Source organism: Thunnus thynnus, chromosome 9 (genome assembly GCF_963924715.1).
Source record: "Thunnus thynnus chromosome 9, fThuThy2.1, whole genome shotgun sequence".
NCBI lineage: Eukaryota > Metazoa > Chordata > Actinopteri > Scombriformes > Scombridae > Thunnus > Thunnus thynnus.
The window spans coordinates 24,429,593-24,453,234 of record NC_089525.1 but is presented as its reverse complement, the minus strand read 5'-3'; the positions used below and the strand labels follow the sequence as shown (position 1 = coordinate 24,453,234).

Sequence of the window (23,642 nt, the reverse complement as noted above, 5' to 3'; positions counted from 1 at the left end):
TCATAGTGATTGGCTGAAATGTAGAACATGAACTTCCCCCTAGATTTAACAAACCAGTGATCCATTTCCCGTTGATAAGAGATATACATGCACTGTCCACTTCATTAGGTACACCTGTGCAATCTAATGCAATCTGATACAACAGCTCTGCCATAAATTCTACATTTATGAAGCTGTTTTTTGTTGACATTGTCAGAAAGGTGATAATTCTACTTTATGTTTATTATTGAGGTCGTAGTGGGTGGTGGTGGTGTACTGGAATGCATTATATTGAAAAGTGTGCCTAATATTTTGTCCCCCTCATGAAGATTAATAGAGTGGACAAAATATTAGGAACACCATTCAATATAATGTACTCCAGTACACCACCACCACCCACTACGACCTCAATAATAAACATAAAGTAGAATTATCACCTTTCTGATAATGTCAACAAAAACTGAAAACATAAAAGCTTTGTATAAGTAGAATTTATCGCAGAGCTGTTGTATTGGATTGCATTAGATTGCCCAGGTGTTCCTAATAAAGTGGCCGGTGAGTGTACATGCATGTGGCAAGAGACATAGCACTGCTACACAAAGAAGATCATAGCTAGCTAGCAAATAAGGCTGTAAACAATGTAGATTTCAATTTTTTAAGTAAAGGAAAGAGTTACAGTATGCCTCAAAGGAGCAAGCAACGTGTTCTGGTGAGAAACAATGAAAATATAACCCACACACAAAGGTGTTTTCAATCCATTTGGCTGGTTAGATGTCTGTTGAGGTTGAATGTGGGCAAAACTATGGCAGAGTGTAGGCTACATGACGTCACTTGATTATTTGAAATAGTTACAATGATAAAGGTGAAACAGATGCAATAAAGCTTACAATAGAGTCACATAGATTTCAGTCAAACAGCCTGTAGACACCCACACACATCTGAGAATAAACCAGAATAAGTGAAATCACCTGTGTGGGTGTACCATGGGTGTGCAGGGCTTTTCATGGGAAGTCATCTTACGCATTGGAGCTATTTCCTAAACCACGACAACTGGGCCTGCAGACAACAAAAACATCCTGTCCTCACAGTAAAGACAAAACCCCAATGATGTTTCTGGAAGCACTGGTATACAGTTTGCTAGCTAACAAGACACTGTAAACCAGACACTGTTGGAGCTGAAAGCTGTATTTCTCATCTCTCTGTATACACTATCTGTTTTGCTTTCTGTATTTGTGCTAAGCTAGGCTAAACTCATCCTGGACCTGTAGTTTGTGTTGTTTTGTTTGTGAAATAGCCTGATTAGAACTTCACTATGACAACAACCTAAGAAGAGGAAAAGAGACTTCTGAAATGACATTAACTACAGAGTAGGTGGTAGCCTGCAGTTTTGAGGGGCAGTTGCAGGGGAAAGCCAGAGGAAATGTGGCTAAAACCACACAGGAAGTCAAGTGATGTGGAGAACTTGCTGTTAAGTTGATGTTCCTTTCTTTAAGAACATTACTAAAATATGCTGTATAAAATGTAAGGGGACAGCTGCAAAAAATTAACACCTCCATTTTTCTTGTCTCACAGCACTTTGCAAATGCATACTGCATGTCTGTCTTGAGAACAATTGAGCAAAGCCACATGCAACAGCTACACTGTTAGACAAAAGCTGTGGTGGGCCATTTCTCCACCCGTTGACCAACCACTGAGGCTGTTTACTCAGAATAGATGTGACTGTGGGCTTAACAGGATATGTAGTAAGTTTAAAGCGGGAGAGAAAAGCTGCAAGAGGCTTCAGCAGACCATTTTTTATTGAACAAGTTGAAATGATTGTTTGAAATGCTCGTTTTAAGAACAAATAATTTCTCTAAATTGTGTTTTTAAAGGTGCAACCATAGACACCTACAGTCATATCTGCAATACACAGTCTTTATATAAGTTCATATTTTATTATAATTTTATGTAAAGGTATTGATTCATTCACCATTCATTTGGACATACTACAAATCCATCACTACGCCAAGTGATGCATGTTGGAACACACTTTAGCAAGGTTGTCAAACCTATTTGCAGATAATCGGGCAAACTGAATTTAAGATCATGGTTCAAACCGACTGGAATGGGACCAGTGAATGAGTAGTACTCCCAATGAAAAGCACTGAATCACAGAAAAGTGTAATAGTCATGATATAGGGTAACTCTAAAGTTGTGTCTCCCCAGCCCTTTTGCACCCTAACACTGTAAGATGTTGTGATGTTAACAATAATCATGACAATAATTTAATGTTATTCAACTAGCCTTTAAAAGAGGTGAAAGAGCAGTGCAAGCCCAGCTTCCTGTTGCTTAAGCAGAAAGGAAGAAAAGCCTCTTTGAATTCACACCTTACATTGAAGGTGCAAACACAATAATGACTAACTTTCCGTGCAACATTTTTTGGCCAGTGTTGACTGTAAATGCGTGTTTATCTGTGTCTGTTTGTGTGTCGATTACTAGGAGTGGAAAAAAAGCAGAAAGTACAAAACAGGACAAAAGTACATGAAAGTAACTCCAGAAGAAACTCCATAAACACATAGTGTTTGTGTGCCACAAATATGTACATCTATACATCTTGCAAGTAGGAGAAGAAAGTAGAGCTGTGTCAGAAACTTCTACTTCTTTTTGATATCAGAGCCTGTGGTGTTGCACTTGACTGCATTATAGTGTCAGCTGGTTCTGTCTTGTTATTGTGAATGTGTCCACCACTGTTCATGGGGTAGCAAGGTGGTATTTTTACTGTTTTACTGCATGTGAAAAAACTTCCCTTTACTACAAAAAACACCCTTTTGTCTCTCAGTGATTAATATGCTGCCTCACAACAACAAAGCCTTGGGTTCAAATCTCAGCTGGGTTATTTTATTTGTGATTTTCTCCCCTTTTCACACAAGTCCCCTTCCTCAGATCAAAACATACAGGTTAGTTGAGTTAGAAATTCTAAACTACCTGCAGCTGAATTTGTTTCTGTGATAGCGCTGCAATAGAGTTGTGCTCTGCTCTCCTTTCACCAGCCCCCTGACTAGAATCATCAGCTCTTCCTGCTGATGTGACTGATAGGCACAGTGGGCGGGTCATCACTGATGATGTGGAACATCTGGATTGGCTGCCTCCCACAATATTCAAGACAGCCCCTCTATCTTTGTGTGTCAGTGTGGCAAATGGCTGGATGCATTTTTTAAAATTGTACACAATTTCTGATGCTACAGACATTGTTGCAGGATTTTACACCAGACCAGGAGACATTATATTTACAATATGTGCAGTATTTTATGTGCTATATATATTTAAAGGCTAAGAGGCATCAGTACCCCCTTAAAAAATGTACATTTAGTTAGTCAGAAGTTTATTGTAAATCTTATCCTCTGTTTGTTGAGTCATCTGACTTTCACTAAAAGACTGCAGTGATGTACAGAAAGAGCAAATTACATATATTTTGATCAAATCCAACCTAACCCCATCCCTTGACATGTTAGTGCCATGCTGTAGCACAAAACTATTGGATCGCCTAATTAAAAGGCAATATTGTCATTTTTATATGAATCCTACCATTCTAAAATGCACATTTTAGTATATAGTCATATAGGTATTATGTAGACATTTCTGCAGTATGTGCTGACATAAATATCCAGTGCTAATGTTCAGTTCCAGTGCAGGAAGTAGTTTGCTGTTCATGAAGTAAAATCTCCACAATTAAACATAATCTTGGGTTTGCAGAATTACTCAACATCAAAATGTTGTTTGGAAAGATGTCTCTGAACATATTTTGGTTTGAGTTTGAGTTTGAAAGGGTTAGTATAGATCAAACAGTGAGCTAAATTGTGATGGAAATGGACAATATATCATCCCATCAATCTCCCCCACTGCACGTCAGGGGGTCCGGTTCTTTCCTCTTCTTTCCTCACACAAGCATAGGAATCACAACTACTTTGCTTTGTAGCAAACAATGGTGGATCCTGCTCTCGCTGCCTGGATGGTCTGTACCACCTGTGCAGACAGTTCAGCCCACATGAGTTTGTCCCTCTCAGGAGACAAGCCTGGAGAGGCTGGCCCAACGTAGGCAGTGCGCCTATCAAGCCCGCCTCCTGGGACAGGGCCCCCCAAACTTGAGGGGTGGACCAGAGCTGGGCCACCAACATGCAGGCCATCTCTGTGTACTGCAGTGCCGAGCAGTGGTCCAGGGCTATCAGGATGACCACCTCGTGGTGCAGACCACTCATTTGCCAGAGGGCCTCTTAATGTGACGTCAGCACCCCTGTTATCTGGACCCAGAATGTGGAGGGCTCTCAGAGACAGAAGGTGTTCTGAAGCCCACAACAACAGGTTCTCCACCATCTTCAACAGGGCTGTGGATCGGACTCCACCCTGCCTGTTGATTTGGTCAACCGTGGTGCAGATGTCTGTTCTTACCGACACATGACTTCCCCGAACCCGCATCAGGCAGTCTTGGAGAACCAAGAGCACAACCTGAAGTTCGAGGAGGTTGATATGTCAGTTTTACCCTGAAGGCCTCCCACTACCTATCACTCTCTACAGGCAGGTGCCCCTTCACCCTGTCAGGGGTGCATCTGTGAACATTACTATGAAGGAGGTCACATCCGGTGGGGGCTGTTAAACATAGGATGGACTGCAATGACATTTGGTACACACACTCATGTCTCCCTCAGGATGAAATGTAATAACTTAGGTCATCCCCTGACCTTTCCTCTGGGGCCATTATCAGGCCAAAACTTAATTTTGTCCAATACTTTGCTTTGTGACCAATTACCTGCAAAGCTAATGGCATTTCCATCAGCCTCACAGAGCTGATGGCATGGCTGTAGACATGTCTTGTTTTCTTTTTTAAGCCAGTGGAGCTGATGAATGATGTAGGCATAATATCAGTTGGATATATTAGCAAGAACTGAAAATGTTGAATTAAAAAATGAAAACCACTCCAAGTTGAGAATAAATCTTTAAAGAGTTAATGAAATTCAGATAAACATGAATCTTTAGTAAAAAACAGTCACTTAAGTGAATGGATAAGAATGAGAGATACGACCAGTGTGGCAGGAAATGCACTTTGATTGTATATTCTGTGATAACCAATCAGATGTATTTGACGGTCTGACTTATCACGACCATCTCACCTCTTTCACTTAAATACCAACAAGTTTCCTAATAACAGGCAATGTCAAGATGATCCTGTTGTGTGTTACATTGCTTCTCCTTCATCAAGGATGTAAGTGTTATCAAATAACAAATTATCAAGATTTTTTACATCATACAGCGATTGTCCTTTATTTTTGTTTCATATATTGTATATTTTCCTTTAATCTAGATACGCTGATACCAGTGATCACTGTTCAACTTGGTGAACCTGTGACCTTTACATGTGTTTCGCCTGATGAAGATTACGGCATTAAAGAAATCTACTGGTACAAGCAGAATGTCGGAGATACTCTGAAATTAATTGTGAAACTGTTGAAAAACGTAAAACCTAAATATGCACCAGGGTTTGTTGCCTCTAGATTAGAGTTAAATAATTATAAGAATATTAGCAATCTCACTATTTTAAGGACGATTCAAGAAGACGAGGGAATGTATCACTGTGCAGTCACGGATTGGTTGCAGAATACTTGGAGTGGGACCTATTTGTCATTAAAAGGTAATTATGTGATTTTTTTTTCAATGTTTTGGAATTGCTTTAAATACTTCATACTGCACTATGTAAATGATTTGTCTTACTGTATGTCATCAACCATTTTTTGAAAGAATCTCAATTTCATTATATGGTGTAACTTAAAATATCAAATTGTAATTTTCTTCCACATTGAGGTTTCACCCAGTTCTTATTTTACCTCTGGGACACATGTAATGAATATTACAAATCCTAATTTGACATTATTTCGGAGTACTATGTCAAATCATTGTATGTTATGCTTATTTTACTTTTGAACTTTGAACTACTTTTAAGATATCTAAAAGTGCTTGGAGATTCCAAACTTCTAATAGTTTTGTATTTCATAGGAAACACTGAAAGAACATCAAACTATACTGTTGTTCAGTGGCCGACAGTATCTGATCCAGTCCATTCAGGAGACTCTGTGACTTTGCAGTGTTCAGTCCTCTCTGACTCTGAGAACAAGACGTGTCCTGGAGGACACAGTGTTTACTGGTTCAGAGCCAGATCAGATGGATCTCATCCAGACATCATCTACACTGATGGAAATAGACCTGATGAATGTGACAAGAGACCTGACAGTTTAAAGACCTGTGTTCATCGCTTCTCTAAAAACGTCAGCCCCTCTGACGCTGGGACTTATCACTGTGCTGTGGCCACATGTGGAGTGATATTATTTGGAAATGGAACTAAATTGCAAATCGGTATGATTTTTGTGTTCAATACTGGGGGTAATATGTTAACGTCATGACTGATAAGACTTTTCTTACAGAGGCATTGATATATCTTTTTTTTCTTTCTCATCTAGAGCAAACAACAAGTTATGAATTTACTGGACTGGTGATAGCAATAGTCTGCTTGGCCATTTCTTTGATAGGAAATATTGTTTTCATCTGTTACCGAACTCCAAGAGCAGTGTTTGCACAGTTTAAAGGTAAGTGTTGTTGACTGGATCAAACTGATGAGATATACTAGATATCAGCTGAAGTCTGTAATTTTGCCTTGTGTCAATTAATTAATAGTGTGGCAGCAAATATTTTTTACCAATAATCTGCAGCCAATGTGTATAATTAAACTTTCACTTTACAGTAAACAATGAGGAACATAATATTCATGTTTTTATTCATCATTAGGAATAGAAAGCGCCTCTTCACAAGCAAGAAATGACAACTTGAGACAACCAGTACATGAGATTGTAAGTAATGACACCAAGTCACTTGTGCTATTTCATTACTGCACTATATAACAACCTGACTTTATAATGAGCTTTCATTTTCTGCACAGACTGAAGGTGGAGATGATCTGAACTATGCTGGGTTGCATTTCTCTAAAACAAAAGCTACAAGAGGTTGGAAGAAAAAAGAGTTGACAGATGAAAGTGTTTACGCTCAAGTTAAACGCTGACAACTTGAGGTTTGGTTAACAGGACTGACCTTTGACAGTCTATGTAAATAAATGTATTGGATTTCCTTCTAACTTTGTTGAGAGTGAGCATACATATATATGCCTTTATGCATGTATACATATAGGCACATATCTTCATTTAGATGCCTATACATATATGCATATACATATCTAAATGTATACATGCTCACATAATTGCTCTTTATGTTCTATGTTGTGTATTTACATTGTGGGGTGTTGTCCTAGAAATATTTACTCCATGTCCATTGTTTTATGAAAGAATAAATGTACATATTTGTTGATTTTTGAAACTTGTTGAGGCTGATTACAGCCTACAATGTTTTTGTTTCACATTATTGCATTCTACTTTCTATATTAATTATATACATATAATTTGCAGCATATAGGATGCAACACAAAAAACAGACACAATATTTAAGGCAGAGGTTGTCACTTCAGCTTTAAAATGCTTCATCTATGCTGCAAGTTGTTTATTTGTTCAGGTTTGGAGGCAGTAACTACAGTAACTTATAGTGCAATAAAATGGGATATAAAATGGCATAAGTATGTAGAAAGGTCAGATTTACTCCAGATATATATTTAAAGTATTGTCATCCTTTTACAACAGAGGGCGAGACAGAGAGAGAAAGAGAGAGATAGCATTAGAAGGTGTATATGTTTCTTGTTTAATGTCTTCTCAGGGAGCAATCATTTGTGTAACATGATATGATGAAGGATTTTACTGCTCAGGAAGGTTGAGCTAGATTCGTCTTTTTTGCCAGAGCACTTGCATCAGCACCCTCACAATGGTCCCATTCAAAAGAATAATGGTCACTGGTCTCACTCAGATCCACCTTCTCTTAGCAACTATCAATAAAAAGCAAATACCTCTGTCTACTTCTGTAAATGGTTGTGATGATACAATCGTGTATTGTTACTGCACTTGCTTTGGTGAACATGTAAAACAGTTGTGCTCAAGCCCAGCTTCCTGAGACTTCAGACTGAGAGTGACACAGGAAGAAGGGCCCCTTTTGAATTCACACCTTATTTTTAAAGCCCAACCACAACAATGCTAAACTTTCCATACATCATTTCTTTCAGTAAACAGATTGTTACTAAGTGTATGTGTGTGTGCGTGTGTGTCCGTGCGCGAAGAGAAAGTATAAAGTACATAGCAGGACACAAAGCACATAGTACAAGTACAAAGTATTCATCACAGGGCTTTTGAATTTTGTAACTGTTACTTCTCCTCTGTGCACTCTCTGTATATTTCACTGTGTATTTGTCTTATGCAGTGTCCGGGAATCCTTAATTTGACTGTAAGGTCATTTTTTGATGCCAGAGCTCTTTGTGTTGTTGTACTGGATAACATTGTGTGTTCCTGTTTCTGTTCTAACTAGGGTGCTATGTTAAGTTATTAAGTTGGTATTTTTACTGCAAGTGAAAGGCTTCTTTTTTGTCGTAGTCTCTCTGTCATAAACATGCTGCCTCACAGCAGCAAGGTCTTGAGTTCACATTTCAGCCCTGATTCTTTATTTGCAGAATTTAATTGTGATTTCTCCCAGGTTCTCTGCCCTCCCTTAGATCAAAACATGCAGTTGCCTAACCTTTACCATGTCTTAAACCGTGTTGGGCAAGTTATAGTTAAAGTAATTAGTTAAAGTTACTTCTCTCAAAAAGTAATTGAATTACTTTACCAATTATTGCATATAAAAAGTAATTAGTTACAAGGGAACATATCTTTTGTGTTATTTTTAACGCAAAAGTGTAATGCGTCCCAAAATCTCAGATTTCAATCCGCTTTGTTTTCACCACAGCCCCAAATCAGTTCAGTCCAATCCCATTTAATTTCACAAATACAAAAGAATGGCAACTCAAAAGTCCACTCTGGGTTTTACCGCAGATCCACAACTCAAATCAGGAATAGCAGCAGCAGTTCAGTGCCAGGTTTTATTTACAATATATAATGTTATAACTCCAGAGACAAGGCTTCTGTTTTATCACAAGTTGACTACAATGACATGGACTTTACAACGTGGCTCTGAGACAAGGAAAGGTCAGATGATGTCGTGTTTGTGTTGTGTGTGTGTTTGTCTGCATTTGTCCACAAAGTCTGCCCGGAACTTGGGTGTCATGATTGATGACCAACTAACCTTTAAGGTTCACGTGGCTTCAGTCACTCGATCGTGTCGATTTGCCCTGTACAACATCAGGAAGATCAGACCCTACCTGTCTGAGCTTGCAGCACAACTCTTGTAATATCACGTATCGACTACTGCAACTCCTTACTGGCAGGCCTCCCTGCATGTACACTCAAACCTCTACAGATGATCTAGAATGCGGCAAGCTTTAATAGCAGGCTAAGTTTAGTCGAACAAATTGACTGTTTTAGTTGCTTGTTAATGGGCTCGTATCTGAAAATGTGTATTTTATGTGTGTTTTCAATGATGCAACCATAGATGAAGTATACACTGAAGTATACTTCAGCAAGACAATCGTGTGATGCAGTCACATGACTGTATCAGTGCTTCAAGAGGCTGGAAGAGGCCTTCTTCTAGCCAGAGAGGTGATGAGGTGTATTGCCGCAACACCATGGCAAGGAGGAGAGCACCGTCAGCACCATCAGCCACCTCCCAGACCACCTCAACAGAGACACCGCAGCACTGGCCCTCCCGTAACCGTGGAGCGGTCCATGCCAGAATGAAAAACGCCGGCAGTTCCACGCAGAAGCCCTGCATGTAGGGAGAGCAGCAGCACTGAAGTGACTGTCAGTGGGAGAGAGCATCATATTAGTACGGGTTATGTTCAACAGCGCCCCCCTGAATGTGTCAGTGAATGAGTTCACTGGCCCCTCCCACCACTGTTCATGTTCATGTGTTCTGCTGTGTTGAAAATGTTTTAATAAAACAAACGACATCTTCCATCAAAGAGCAAAATCCTCCACCCTTCCCTCTACCACCTCTCAGGCCCTACATGACACTGTGATGATAGCGGCCCAGCCTGCTTCATCCAGCTGATCACAGAGGCTGTGTAAGAGTGCACAGCCTCTGAACGAGTGCAGAAAGCACTCGTTCAGCTGGCACTCCTGCCTCTCTTCCCACCGTTAGGGAAGCAGATGGGGGGCGGCCTCATTCAACTACGTGCTATGCTAGCTGGGAAAAGCTCAGCGCCAAGACCATGCACGAGTGCTATGTTAGGCACGATGTTGTGAGAAAGAAACACATCCCACCCGACACAATGACACAGAGAAGCAGATCTGTCTCTCACTGCGCTCCCTGGCACCAGCTATTAGACCAGCTAGCACAGCTCATCTCTCCAGCTAATGGTGATGAGTCTAACGGTGATGCATCTAATGGTGATGCATCTAGCAATGTTACCTCTTCACTGAGGAATAAAGCTTTGTGCACACACATTGGGCGGGGAGAGGACACTACATGTCTACTTAGTGTCAACACTGTCTCCAGCTGATCTTGTCATACTCCTTCATGGGACCAGCACACACAGCTTATTTCTCGGGTTAATGATGCTGTGGCCAGCAGCATTATCTCCTACTTAAGGGGTAAAGCAACAGGCTCGCACACAAACCAAGGAGAGGAGACATCATGTCTGTTTCACTCAGGGCTGCCGACTTCACGTTAAGAGGCAGCCCTCTGGCAAACGAGTGGGGGCTGCACCCCTAGGTGGTGCAGGAGATTTGGAACTGGTTCAGGAGAGTGGATGTGGACCTGTTTTCCAGTCCAAACAACACCCACTGCCCGCTCTGGTTCTCCTCCAGGAGGATCCATCCCTGGGGGTGGATGTGTTTGCATGTGCGCCTTGGCCTGGAGGCTGCATTACATCTTTACTCCTCTTTGTCTCATTCCCCCTCTGTTGGAAAGACTGAGACAAGAGCAGCTGTCAGTCATCCTGATAGCCCTGGACTGCCATTCAATGCTGTGGTAAGCAGAGATGACCCAGATGTTGGCAGCCCAGGCCGGCTTGATAGGTGCGCTGCCCACATTGGGCCAATCTCTCGAGACTTGGCTCCTGAGAGGGACGGACTGACTGACAGACAGATGGTGCAGACCATCCAGGCGGCGAGAGCAGGATCCACCATAGCTTGCTACAAGCAAAGTGATTGGGATTCAAACGCTGGTATGAGTAAAGGAGATTAGACCTCCGGACATGTGCAGTGAGAAAGGTTTTCTACAATATCTGGTTGAAAAGGGGCTGATTCATGCCACTGTTAAAGTATATGCAACAGCTGTTTTCTCCTGTCATTAGGGTTTTTGGGAGTTAGGAGACAACACTTGGTGATGACAGCTTTGCTGATTACGCTGACTTCAGCTAAGAGAGTTATTATGACCGTGTATTTTACCTTTTGGTTCCATGGTTTTATGAAGGGTAAGTGAAGTGGAGGTGCTTGATATTGAAGATGTGCCAGTAAGTGGGCATTCATACCGAAAACAGCCTTGCATTAAAAAAAAACAGAGGGTTAGTGCAGGTGTGTTGCTTTAGATAACAGAAAGGATGAAATACAATCCTGGAGCTCATTTCACAAAGTGTGCAATATGCAAGCTGAAATTTGCAGCATTCCCTCTCTCTTTAATTTGGACACACTTCACATTTCAAAACAGCGTCATACTTGCGACCCATGCGTGATAACTAAATGTATCTTCAGTTTTGTAAGTAACAAGAATTTGTGTAATGTGATGCAATGATGAAGGATTTTACAGCCCTGGAAAGTTGAGCCAGGTTCAGCTTTTTTGCCAGACCACTTGCGTCAGCACCTTCACAATGATCTCATTCAGAAGAATGATGGTCTCACCCAGATCCTTGTGGCATCTTCTCTCAGCAACTATCATTAAAAAGCAAAAACCCCTGTCTACTCCTGTAAATGGTTGTGATGATACAATCATGTAATATTATTGCATTTGCCTTGATGAACAGGTCAAACAGTGGTGCTCAGTTGTGCTCAGACTTCAGACTGAGAGTGGAACAGGAAGAAGAACCCCTTTTGAATTCACACCTTATTTTAAAAGCCGAACCACAATAATACTAAACTTTCCATACATTGTTTGTTCCAGTAAACACACTAAGTGTGTGTGTGTGTGTTTGTGTGTGTACGTGTGTGTGCATGCGTGCGCAAGGGTAAAGTATAAAGTACAAAGCAGGACACAAAGCACATAAAAGTATTCATCACAGGACTTTTGAATTTTGTGACTGTTACTTCTCCTCTGTGCACTCTCTCTGTATGTCACTGTGTATTTGTCTTATGCAGTGTCAGTGTGACTGTAAGGTCAAAGAGAGAGCAATGTGTGTTCCTGTTCTGACCAGGGTGTTCACCAGTGGGGTAGCCAAGGTTTTCTTTATGTTAATTAAGTTGGTATTTTTACTGTAAGTGAAAAGCTTCTAGTCTAGTCTCTCTGTCATAAACATGTTGCCTCACAGCAGCAAGGTCTTGAATTCACATTTCAGCCCTGATTCTTTATTCACTGAATTTAATTGGGCTTTCTCCCAGGTTCACCCCCCTCTCTCAGATCGAAACATGCAGTTGCTTCACCTTAACTGTGTCTTAACTATGCTGTAAAAAATGGCATCGAACATTTGAAGTCAACATTGTCTTCATCATTGATGTAATCTTGGGTGTTTGTGAAAAGACTCAAAATCAAGACAATAAATTCAGACAATCTATTTCAGGGATTTTAGAAACCAGGTCACATCCCCCCATAAATATGGTAGTGCTACAGTGAATGACAGTGAGACAGAGCAAGATGTACAAAACAGTACAATGTACTGTATTGTGCTAAAAGAGTAATCCACTGATTTAGTATTGCACTCATAACATTATCAGACTCTCAACGGATAGTTGAAAAAAGGATGACAATTGATGCAGCACAACCAGAGATATCGTATTTTTTATTCCATACATTTGTCATCCTTGTCGAATCTCATGCCTACATTACCCACAATGCAAATTGACTTGATTCACTTGACTGTGCAGATCAGGGTGCATTATGCAAGTAGTGGTTAATGTAGCCTTTAGCCGCTAGGCTCAAGCAGAGATGAGCAGCTGGCTACAGAGGCCTGGTAAACTCACTTCTTTCTAACTCCACAGCCTGAGATTTTTTTCATTTTCAAACCTAGTAGTCTTCAGTCCCAACTGATGCTGACTCAAGTGACATTACTTGAGGTAATTTATGAAACTCTGTGAAGCATCTCCTGCAGCCACAAAACGCTTTTTATACAAACTTTTTTCACACATGAGGTAGTACTCCCCAACACATGTAAACAGACTTTGATGTGTAAAATTGGTGGAATTCCCCTTTAAGGGAAATGGGGCACATATACTTTATACATGACCCCACAGGATAAAATGATATTTAAGTTGGAGATATTTGTGTGTGGCTTCAACAGCTTGGATGGCATTTTCACACAAGCCTATCAGCAGAAAAGTCCATCTATATATTGACAGTGGGAGATTATTTCACATCAAGATCAAGTGAAATAAGAGCCATGATATTTAAAAAAAACTTTTTTTGTATATTTACAGCAAAGATATTGTAAACAAAAGATCTGTCATGTTTACTGTAAGTGGCAGTTATAGAAACCCACAATGAGAATCAAATATGAGATGAGAGGGGTTCATGCTGGTTTTGTGTCACGTGTTTGGAAAGGTAGTCAAGATTATTTCCACTGTGGTACAGTGAAACACCAACGTAGTTAGAGGCCAATCAGGTTGCTCTGAAATTGTTCCCTCCCACTTGATATGATTACATTTAGGCGAATCCTCTTCTAATACAGTATGATTTAACTGCAGTCTCAAGTGGATTAACAGGAAAATGCTGATCATACTTTATTTACTGCTGATGCACAGAGTTGGGCGTAAGTATATGTAGAAAGGTCAGATTTACTCCAGATATACAGTATATTTAAAGTATTGTCATCCTCTTACAGTAACTTAGGAGACAGTGTATATGATTCTTGTTTAATGTCTTCTCAGGATGTGCAGACGATTGGATCTATGAGACAAAGACTGTTCATGTTGGAGATAATGTGCGACTGACTTGTACCCGAGAGTCATTTGGAACCATATTTTGGTTCAAACTTGTGTCTGAAAATGTGCCTCAGGTCTTAGCAAGAACATATGGCTCTGAGGATGATCCTCGCATTACAGCTATAGAAGAACCTGGAAAATTTGTTCTGCGTATTAAAAAAGCAAAGCTTAGTGATACTGGAGTTTACTATTGTGTGAGAACACCAAAACAAAAGTTGATATTCTTGAAAGGAACACATCTAAAAGTTGAAGGTAAATACAGCAAAGCATACATTGTAATTTACATAAAATTTCCAGACTTGAACATATAAATTAATCTTTGAAGTTTTCATCCTTTTTTCAATTTCCAAGGACCAAGACCAAATACAGATATCACTACAGTCCCTCCATCTGATCCAGTGCGTCCAGGAGACTCTGTGACTCTCCAGTGTTCAGTCCTCTCGGCAAACAAAACATGTCTAGAAGAACACAATGTTTACTGGTTCAGTGCCAGTTTGGATAAATTTAACGCCAGTTTTATTTATACTCATGAAAAAAGTAATGATCGAAGTAAGAAGAGTCTTGACATTCAGTCTTTACAGAAATGCATCTACAACTTCTCCAGGAACAATGTCAGCAGCTCTGATGCTGGGACTTACTACTGTGCTGTGACCACATGTGGGGAGACACTGAGTAGAAATGGAACAAAACTCAACACGGAAGGTAACTGCATCAAATAATATTTCTGTCTAATGGGGGAATTACCCTATTTATGTCTAGTTTGTATCCTTAATGTACTTTAACATCTTATCAAATAACATAAGCTGCAGATGCAAATTAGCTTCAAGCTAACTCTGGTGCAGTGCATCACTTATGCTTAATATTGCACACTGTCCTGTTCAATAAATCAAATCAATCAATCAAATTATACATTGCTCTTAAATACACTTTTACTCGTTCTGAACCTCGTTCTTTACATCATTTGCACCATTTCATACTGTTTCAGCAGTCAACATCTGTGATTTGCAGAAGGACAATACAGTTCTCTTTCTGCTGTGTGCTGCTTCGGCTCTCAGTCTGATTGTTATAGTCGTTCTCATTTATTCAATCAAGAAAATCAAGAAAAAATCTTGTGACTGTTGTAACGGTAAGAGAAGTCACTCATACATTGATTAATCAAACATATTTGGCAAAATTAGATTCACATGATTCATATGAGTGTTGTGTTTTTATTTTATAATACAGCTGCAGTTGATCTGCACACAAATACTGCAGCCAGTGGTGTTCAGCAAAGTTGGCAGGTAAGGTATACAAGCATAAAATGTAACTGAAAAGCTTATCAGTGTGTTTTTCTTTCTGAATAAATTTTGACATCTTCTATTTCATTTTTGACACATATATTTCTTATATGTTTTATATTATACTCAGAGAGAGGAGGACTCATTGGTTTATTCTACAGCAACCTTCACAAGCAAATCTTGCAAATCCAGGACAAGGGATAGAAAAACTGCAGAGGAAGATATTATCTACACTGATGCCAGTGCTCTCAGGTTGAATTAACAGCCTAAACACAAATATGATGCTGATATAATGTTTGTATGACACATTGTATGGGAGATATACTGATGTACACATTTCAGCTGTTGAGTTGGTGAATTTTTTTTTTTTTTTGATAATCTGCAACATGTATTATATTTACTTTTGCCATTTTATTTATACATGTATATACTGTATATGTTTAAGGAAATTAGTTATCATGATGCAAAAAATAAATTAAATAAATATAATATTTAAGCTTTTTGTTAGACCTATGAAGTAGGTGTCCCACATCTATGAATGTTTGTTTTATTGTGTTAGTTTTTATCAGAGCGTATATTTCGTATTTTTAAGTCTATTAATTTCCTCCATGACCCACATCTGTTTCAATGCCATGCCAAAGTATTGCATTAAAATGAATTGGTGGTTGTGTAGATGTGCTTTCTTCTTAATTAAGAAATATACATTATGACAACAGATACCAAACTAATGATTAAATTAAGAACACAACGTTTAACCTTTACTGTACTATTCTTTCCCAAACACTTTTTTACATTCTCATCTATCTTAATTTTAGCCATGATGTGTTTATTTTAAAAATCACAATCAGTGTAGTTTGCCTCTAGTTTAATAAAGTTTGACTGACTGACTGAATGTCTTGTTTAATGATGAACTAGTGCAGTGTCTGTTCAGAACGGGCCGATTGCTTGGCTTCCAGCCGCTAACTCAAAGCATAGAAAAATGAATACAGTTGATGTGAGGTGTGAATGAGTATATACACCAACAACATGAAAGAACTAACATTATATTATATACAGATGTTATAAATAATTAATGCTCTGATAGTAAATAAATATTCTTTTCTCATTTCAAGTAAAATAAGGGCTGCATTTAAAAAATAAAACAATGTGCATCCTAAAATGAAGTGGATCAATCGTATTGGTCTCTTAAAATGTTTCTATTTTCTCTCTGGAAGGCATAGTGGGTATGTTTGCTCCAAAGGTTTGTGCTTTGTCTGTCGTGGCGCTCAACAATCGCCACATTCTCGGATCATAAGAGACAAACTGGTTTTGAACTGCCCGTTGGAAGTATTTACTTTGTTTTAGGCACATAACTACAGTCATTATGTATTGTGTTCTGAGCGGTGACCTATACTCCACCATGTACCTGAACGCCTCCTGTGTAGACACAACAGTTGACTCACTGCTGCTACTGCTGCTGCTAAATGTGCTGCTCACACTGTGTTTGCTCAAAAGATTTGTACTTTGTCTGTAGAGGCACTTCACAATAGCGATGGTCTTGGAACATATGAGACAAACTGGTTTTGAACCGCCTGTGGAAGTATTTCCTTCGTTTTACGCGCGTAACAGTCATTGTGTATTATGCAATTCAATGGTAATGATGATAATCCCTGATAATGTGAAGACCGCAAATATTTGGTTTCAATCACTGCTAAGTCTTATGGCTGTACCGGTTACTACCACTCCAAAATACTAAAAGCCTTGATTGCCAACAACAGGATCTGGGCCTCACTCGGCTACGTGACTCTCTTCCTGTGTCGCTATTGATGCACTGAGTTCAGTGTTGGTTTCAGTTCATTTAGATTAACAAATAGACGCAGACAGAAACTAAACCAAAAGTTGCTTCAAACAGTAGCATGCTATTCTCATACGTCCATATCTCTACTCTCATGTCCTAGTGTCTGCTCTCTAATATGTGACAGACACATATTAGATAAGACCTGCCCTCTTGAAGCTTAGCAACCTATCACAAATGACAAATGGCAACCTGTGACCATGACATATGAATATGAAAATAGAGCTTATAACTAAATACAGGTAAAAGAAACTGCATTCCTGTAGGCGTTTGTTTGAGTTCGGGTGGGTGGTTCTTGGTAAATATGATATTAACTGTACTGAAAAAAACACTGCAGGGTTAATGGTAAACAAGTAATAACCTTCACTAATCTTGTAAGCAGCCTGGATAGTTAGCATATCTGGATAGATAGCATCACAAACTTCTTTAACACATTATGACATAATAATTAAAGTTATATGTTAACAGTAACCTGCTACATTGATGGTCAGTTGTCCATGTTGAAACATCCCAGCTCATACTGTTGACACTTGTCATAGGCCTATGTATATTTGGTTGTTGTTCAGGACCACTGAAAAGTGTCATTAGTTTTTGTCTTTGTAAGGCTGCATTGTATATGTATGTATTGTATATATATATATATATATATATATATATATACACACACATATATATATATATATATGTATAAATTCACACACACACACACACACACACACACACAGTGAATTTATGTGTGAATATATATATATCGAGAGAGAGAGAGAGAGAGAGAGAGAGGGAGAAAGAGAGAGAGTAGACAGAGAGATTGGTGAATTATCATGTGTACATATGGATTAAGTCAACTTTGACTTGGTAGCCACTCCTTCCCTTCCTTTCATCTCCCTTCCCTCCCCTTTCTGTTCCCTCCTTCCCTCTGCTGTCCGTAACCGTGGAGTGGCCCATACCAGAACGAAAAATGCCGGCAGTCCCACGCAGAAGCCCTGCATGTAGGAAGAGCAGCAGCACTGAAGTGACTGTTAGTGGGAGAGAGCATCATATCAGCACGGGTTATGTTCAACAGCGCCCCACCTGAATGTGTCAGTGGAGTTCACTGGCCTCTCCCACCACTGTTCATGTTCATGTGTTCTGTTGTGTTGAAAATGTTTTAATAAAACAAATGACATTTTCCATCAAAGAGCAAAATCCTCCACCCTTCCCTCTACCACCTCTCAGGCCCTCCATGACACTGTGATGATAGCGGCCCAGCCTGCTTCATTCAGCTGATCACAGAGGCTGTGTAAGAGTGCACAGCCTCACTCATTCAGCTGGCACCCCTGCCTCTCTTCCCACCGTTAGGGAAGCAGATGGGGGGCGGCCTCATTCAACTACATGCTATGCTAGCCGGGAAAAGCTCAGCGCCAAGACCATGCACGAGTGCTATGTTAGGCACAATGTTGTGAGAAAGAAACACATCCCACCCGACACAGTGACACAGAGAAGCAGATCTGTCTCTCACTGTGCTCCCTGGCATCATCTTAGACCAGCTAGCACAGCTCATCTCTCCAGCTAATGGTGATGAGTCTAACGGTGATGCATCTAATGGTGATGCATCTAGCAATGTTACCTCTTCACTGAGGAATAAAGCTTTGTGCACACTCATTGGGCGGGGAGAGGACACTACATGTCTACTTAGTGTCAACACTGTCTCCCGCTGATCTTGTCGTCATCCCTCATGGGACCAGCACACACAGCTTATTTCTAGGGTTAATGATGGCGTGGCCAGCAGCATTATCTCCCCCTTAAGGAGTAAAGCAACAGGCTCGCACACAAACCAAGGAGAGGAGACGTCATGTCTGTTTCACTCAGGGCTGCCGACTTCACGTTAAGAGGCAGCCCTCTGGCAAACGAGTGGGGGCAGATTTGGAACCGGTTCAGGAGAGTGGATGTGGACCTGTTTTCCAGTCGAAACAACACCCACTGCCCACTCTGGTTCTCCTCCAAGAGGATCCATCCCTGGGGGGGGGGGGTGCATTTGCATGTGCGCCTTGGCCGGGAGGCTGCTTTACATCTTTACTCCTCTTTGTCTCATTCCCCCTCTGTTGGAAAGAGTGAGACAAGAGCAGCTGTCAGTCATCCTGATAGCCCTGGACTGCCATTCAGTGCTGTGGTAAGCAGAGATGACCCAGATGTTGGCAGCCCAGCCCTGGCCCATCCTTCAAGTTTGGGGGGCTCTGTCGCAGGAAGCCGGCTTGATAGGTGCACTGCCCACATTGGACCAATCTCTCGAGACTTGGCTCCTGAGAGGGACAGACTGACAGACAGATGGTGAAGACCAGTCCAGGCAGCGAGAGCAGGATCCACCATTGCTTGCTACAAGCAAAGTGATTGGGATTCAAACGCTGGTATGAGTAAAGGAGATTAGACCTCCTGACATGTGCAGTGACAAAGGTTTTCTACAATATCTGGTTGAAAAGGGGCTGATTCATGCCACTGTTAAAGTATATGCAACAGCTGTTTCCTCCTGTCATGAGGGTTTTTGGGAGTTAGGAGACAACACTTGGTGATGATAGCCTTGCTGATTACGCTGACTTCAGCTAAGAGAGTTATTATGACCGTGTATTTTACCTTTTGGTTCCATGGTTTTATGAAGGGTAAGTGAAGTGGAGGTGCTTGATATTGAAGATGTGCCAGTAAGTGGGCATTCATACCGAAAACAGCCTTGCATTAAAAAAAGCAGGGGGTTAGTGCAGGTGTGTTGCTTTAGATAACAGAAAGATGATGAAATACAATCCTGGAGCTCATTTCACAAAGTGTGCAACATGCAAGCTGAAATTTGCAACATTCCCTCTCTCTTTAATTTGGACACATTTCACTTATCAAAACACCATCATACTTGCGACCCATGCGTGATAACTAAATGTATCTTCAATTTTGTAAGCAACAAGAATTTGTGTAATGTGATGCAATGATGAAGGATTTTACAGCCCTGGAAGGTTGAGCCAGGTTCAGCTTTTTTGCCAGACCACTTGCGTCAGCACCTTCACAATGATCTCATTCAGAAGAATGATGGTCTCAACCAGATCCTTGTGGCATCTTCTCTCAGCAACTATCATTAAAAAGCAAAAACCCCTGTCTACTCCTGTAAATGGTTGTGATGATACAATCATGTAATGTTATTGCATTTGCCTTGATGAACAGGTCAAACAGTTGTGCTCAGTTGTGCTCAGACTTCAGACTGAGAGTGGGACAGGAAGAGGAGCCCCTTTTGAATTCACACCTTATTTTAAAAGCCGAACCACAATAATACTAAACTTTCCATACATTGTTTGTTCCAGTAAACAAACTGTAACTAAGTGTGTGTGTGTGTGTGTGTGTGTGTGTGTGTGTGTGTGTGTGTGTGTGTGTATGTGGTTGTGCATGCGTGCGCAAGGGTAAAGTATAAAGTACAAAGCAGGACACAAAGCACATAAAAGTATTCATCACAGGACTTTTGAATTTTGTAACTGTTACTTCTCCTCTGTGCACTCTCTCTGTATTTCACTGTGTATTTGTCTTATGCAGTGTCAGGGTGACTGTAAGGTCAAAGAGAGAGCAATGTGTGTTCCTGTTCTGACTAGGGTGTTCACCAGTGGGGTAGCCAAGGTTTTCTTTATGTTAATTAAGTTGGTATTTTTACTGTAAGTGAAAAGCTTCTAGTCTAGTCTCTCTTTCATAAACATGCTGCCTCACAGCAGCAAGGTCTTGAGTTCACATTTTGGCCCTGATTCTTTATTCGCTGAATTTAATTGGGTTTTCTCCCAGGTTCACCTCCCTCTCTCAGATCACAACATGCAGTTGCTTCACCTTAACCATGTCTTAATTATGCTATAAAAAATGGCATCAAACATTTGAAGTCAACATTGTCTTCATCATTGATGTAATCTTGGGTGTTTGTGAAAAGACTCAAATCAAGACAATAAATTCAGACAATCTATTTCAGGGATTTTAGAAACCAGGTCACATCCCCCCATAAATATGGTAGTGCTACAGTGAATGACAGTGAGACAGAGCAAGATGTACAAAACAGTACAATGTACTGTATTGTGCTAAAAGAATAATCCACTGATTTAGTATTGCACTCATAACATTATCAGACTCTCGATAGATAGTTAAAAAAAAAGGATGACAATTGATGCAGCACAACCAGAGATATCGTATTTCTTATTCCATACATTTGTCGTCCTTGTCAAAACCTCATGCCTACATTACCCACAATGCAAATTGACTTGATTCACTTGACTGTGCAGATCAGGGTGCATTATGCAAGTAGTGGTTAATGTAGCCTTTAGCCGCTAGGCTCAAGCAGAGATGAGCAGCTGGCTACAGAGGCCTGGTAAACTCACTTCTTTCTAACTCCACAGCCTGAGATTTTTTTCATTTTCAAACCTAGTAGTCTTGAGCCCCAACTGATGCTGACTCAAGTAACATTACTTGAGGTAATTTATGAAACTCTGTGAAGCATCCTGTTAACCTTTCCTGCTTCAGCGTCCAGACCGTGGTCGGGAAGCACAGGGGAGACTTAGTTTACTGCTCCAGGGCCGAAGTCACCGCTAACTTCGGGGTTAACTCCCTCCACTTTATCAACAGGTAGCAAGCAAGAAACGGGAACTCAGCTTCAATCTTGAGGAGTTGCAGCATTTATTCTCTGTCAGAACAGCTCGAACTGTACATACACTGTGCTATTACTGTCACAGCTAACTGCTAACTTGACTCTCTCTCTCTGCTCCAGTCGCCCCTAACACAGTCACACACGCTCGCTCTCTCGCTCTCGCTCGACCACACGCATGCGTCACGCGCACTTCCTATGCACTGGGCTATTTCTTAAAGAGACTATGCCACTCGTATAACACTACCCCCACTCTGGATGGCATTACCCCATAATTCCACTCCAGCACAACGATACACATCACAGCCTAGCATGATAAACTCTGGAAGAGACATTAATAACACTTACTACACAGGCATGAACTTATCTGAGCTCTAAACAGCGACCAGGAGCATATGAAACTAACTTCACTGCATAAAGGTGTTCCCTTAACAGAAAAATACAGTTGTATCACAGTGGATAATTATTATCAAACAAATACTCCTCAAGTTTCTTTTTTTTTTTATAAATGTAGTAAACATATAAAATAACAATTAGCTCCAACAGTAGCAAACAGTACATGACATTTCCCCTCATTCTTTTTCTCTTAACACTGGGAATTGTCCTTTAACCCTCGGAACTGTCCATCAACTGTCTTTAATGAGCCACCCACTCACCATACCTGGCCGGGGGCCTACGACGGCGGCTTGGTCTTCGATGACGACGACCCACCTCTCCACCCCCACTATCCTGAAAGTCCCTGGGGGAAGGAAAGTCCGGGTGAGGAAGGTTTGAGGGGGGGGAGGTAGCAGATGCAGGGGTGTGCCCTGCTGGATCTGGTGGAGTGTTGCCGGAGGTCTCCTCCGTGTCCGCGTTGGAGAAGAGGCCAGAGAGCTCCAGGTCTGGGTCTGCAGAATCCGTGTCCAAGGCTGGAGGTGACACCTCCACCGGTGCCCAGCCCTGAGCCTGCTCCATGGCCCAGGTGTTGTCCATCAGCTCGCGGCTGCGATAGGGCTTCAGCTGATCATGGTGAACCACTTTCACTTTGGTTCTTGGGCCTTTCTGGATGCGATACACTAGGTCGTCCAGCTGCCCTAGGATGAAGAAGGGGCCTTCATATGATGGGAGGAACTTCCTGACCCTGTTCTTGGCCTTCTTTGTGCCCTTGATGAGATACCACACCGCATCTCCGACCTGATACTGTGTGCGGCAGCAGTTCTTATCATACTGCCTCTTTGCACGTTTCACGGATTCACCGAGTGCATCCCTGGCGATTTGATGCGCCAGCTCCAGCCGCTCACGGAGGCGTTGAACATACTCAGGAGCAGAGGGGGCGGTTTCAGAGTCAGGGGGCAAGCCAGTTACGAGGTCTACCGGCTCACTCACTTCCCGGCCAAACATCATGAAGTTGGGGGTGAATCCAGTGGAACTGTGCCTTGTCGCTCTGTAGGCCATGACAGCATAGGGGATCATGAGGTCCCAGTCCCAGTGACAGCGCTCTGCTGTTGTGGCCAAAATCTTTTGCAGGGTGGCATTAAACCTTTCTACTTGGCCATCAGACTGAGGTCGAAAGGGCGTGGTGTGTGTTTTCTCGATACCGAACAGTGTGCACATTTTCTGGAACACTTCTGACTCAAAGTTCCGACCCTGGTCGCTGTGCAACATCTGTGGTGCCCCATAGCGACACACCCACTCAGAGGCCAGCACTTCAGCCACAGTTACTGCCTGGTCATTGGGTAAGGGGAAGGCTTCCACCCATTTTGTGAAATAGTCCTGTATCACGAGCACATAACGGTTCTTGTGCTCTGTCTCATTCAGTGGCCCCATAA

The 23,642-nt window shown here is 41.2% G+C and overlaps 2 protein-coding genes across 2 annotated transcripts; both read left to right on the top strand.

Moving 5' to 3' along the window:
• The first annotated feature begins 5,172 nt into the window (after window positions 1-5,172).
• LOC137188789 (uncharacterized) lies at window positions 5,173-7,174 on the top strand. The gene is made up of 6 exons (XM_067598385.1): window positions 5,173-5,215; window positions 5,315-5,641; window positions 6,004-6,360; window positions 6,465-6,590; window positions 6,790-6,851; window positions 6,941-7,174. The coding sequence occupies exons 1-6, from the start codon at window positions 5,173-5,175 to the stop codon at window positions 7,058-7,060; spliced, it is 1,035 nt and encodes a 344-aa protein (XP_067454486.1). The 3' UTR covers window positions 7,061-7,174.
• Window positions 7,175-13,859: 6,685 nt separating this feature from the next.
• On the top strand, window positions 13,860-16,150 carry LOC137188788 (signal-regulatory protein beta-2-like). The gene is made up of 6 exons (XM_067598383.1): window positions 13,860-13,924; window positions 14,043-14,348; window positions 14,448-14,798; window positions 15,082-15,222; window positions 15,321-15,376; window positions 15,504-16,150. Exons 1-6 carry the CDS (start codon window positions 13,882-13,884, stop codon window positions 15,633-15,635), a joined length of 1,029 nt encoding a protein of 342 aa, XP_067454484.1. The 5' UTR covers window positions 13,860-13,881; the 3' UTR covers window positions 15,636-16,150.
• Window positions 16,151-23,642: the final 7,492 nt, after the last annotated feature.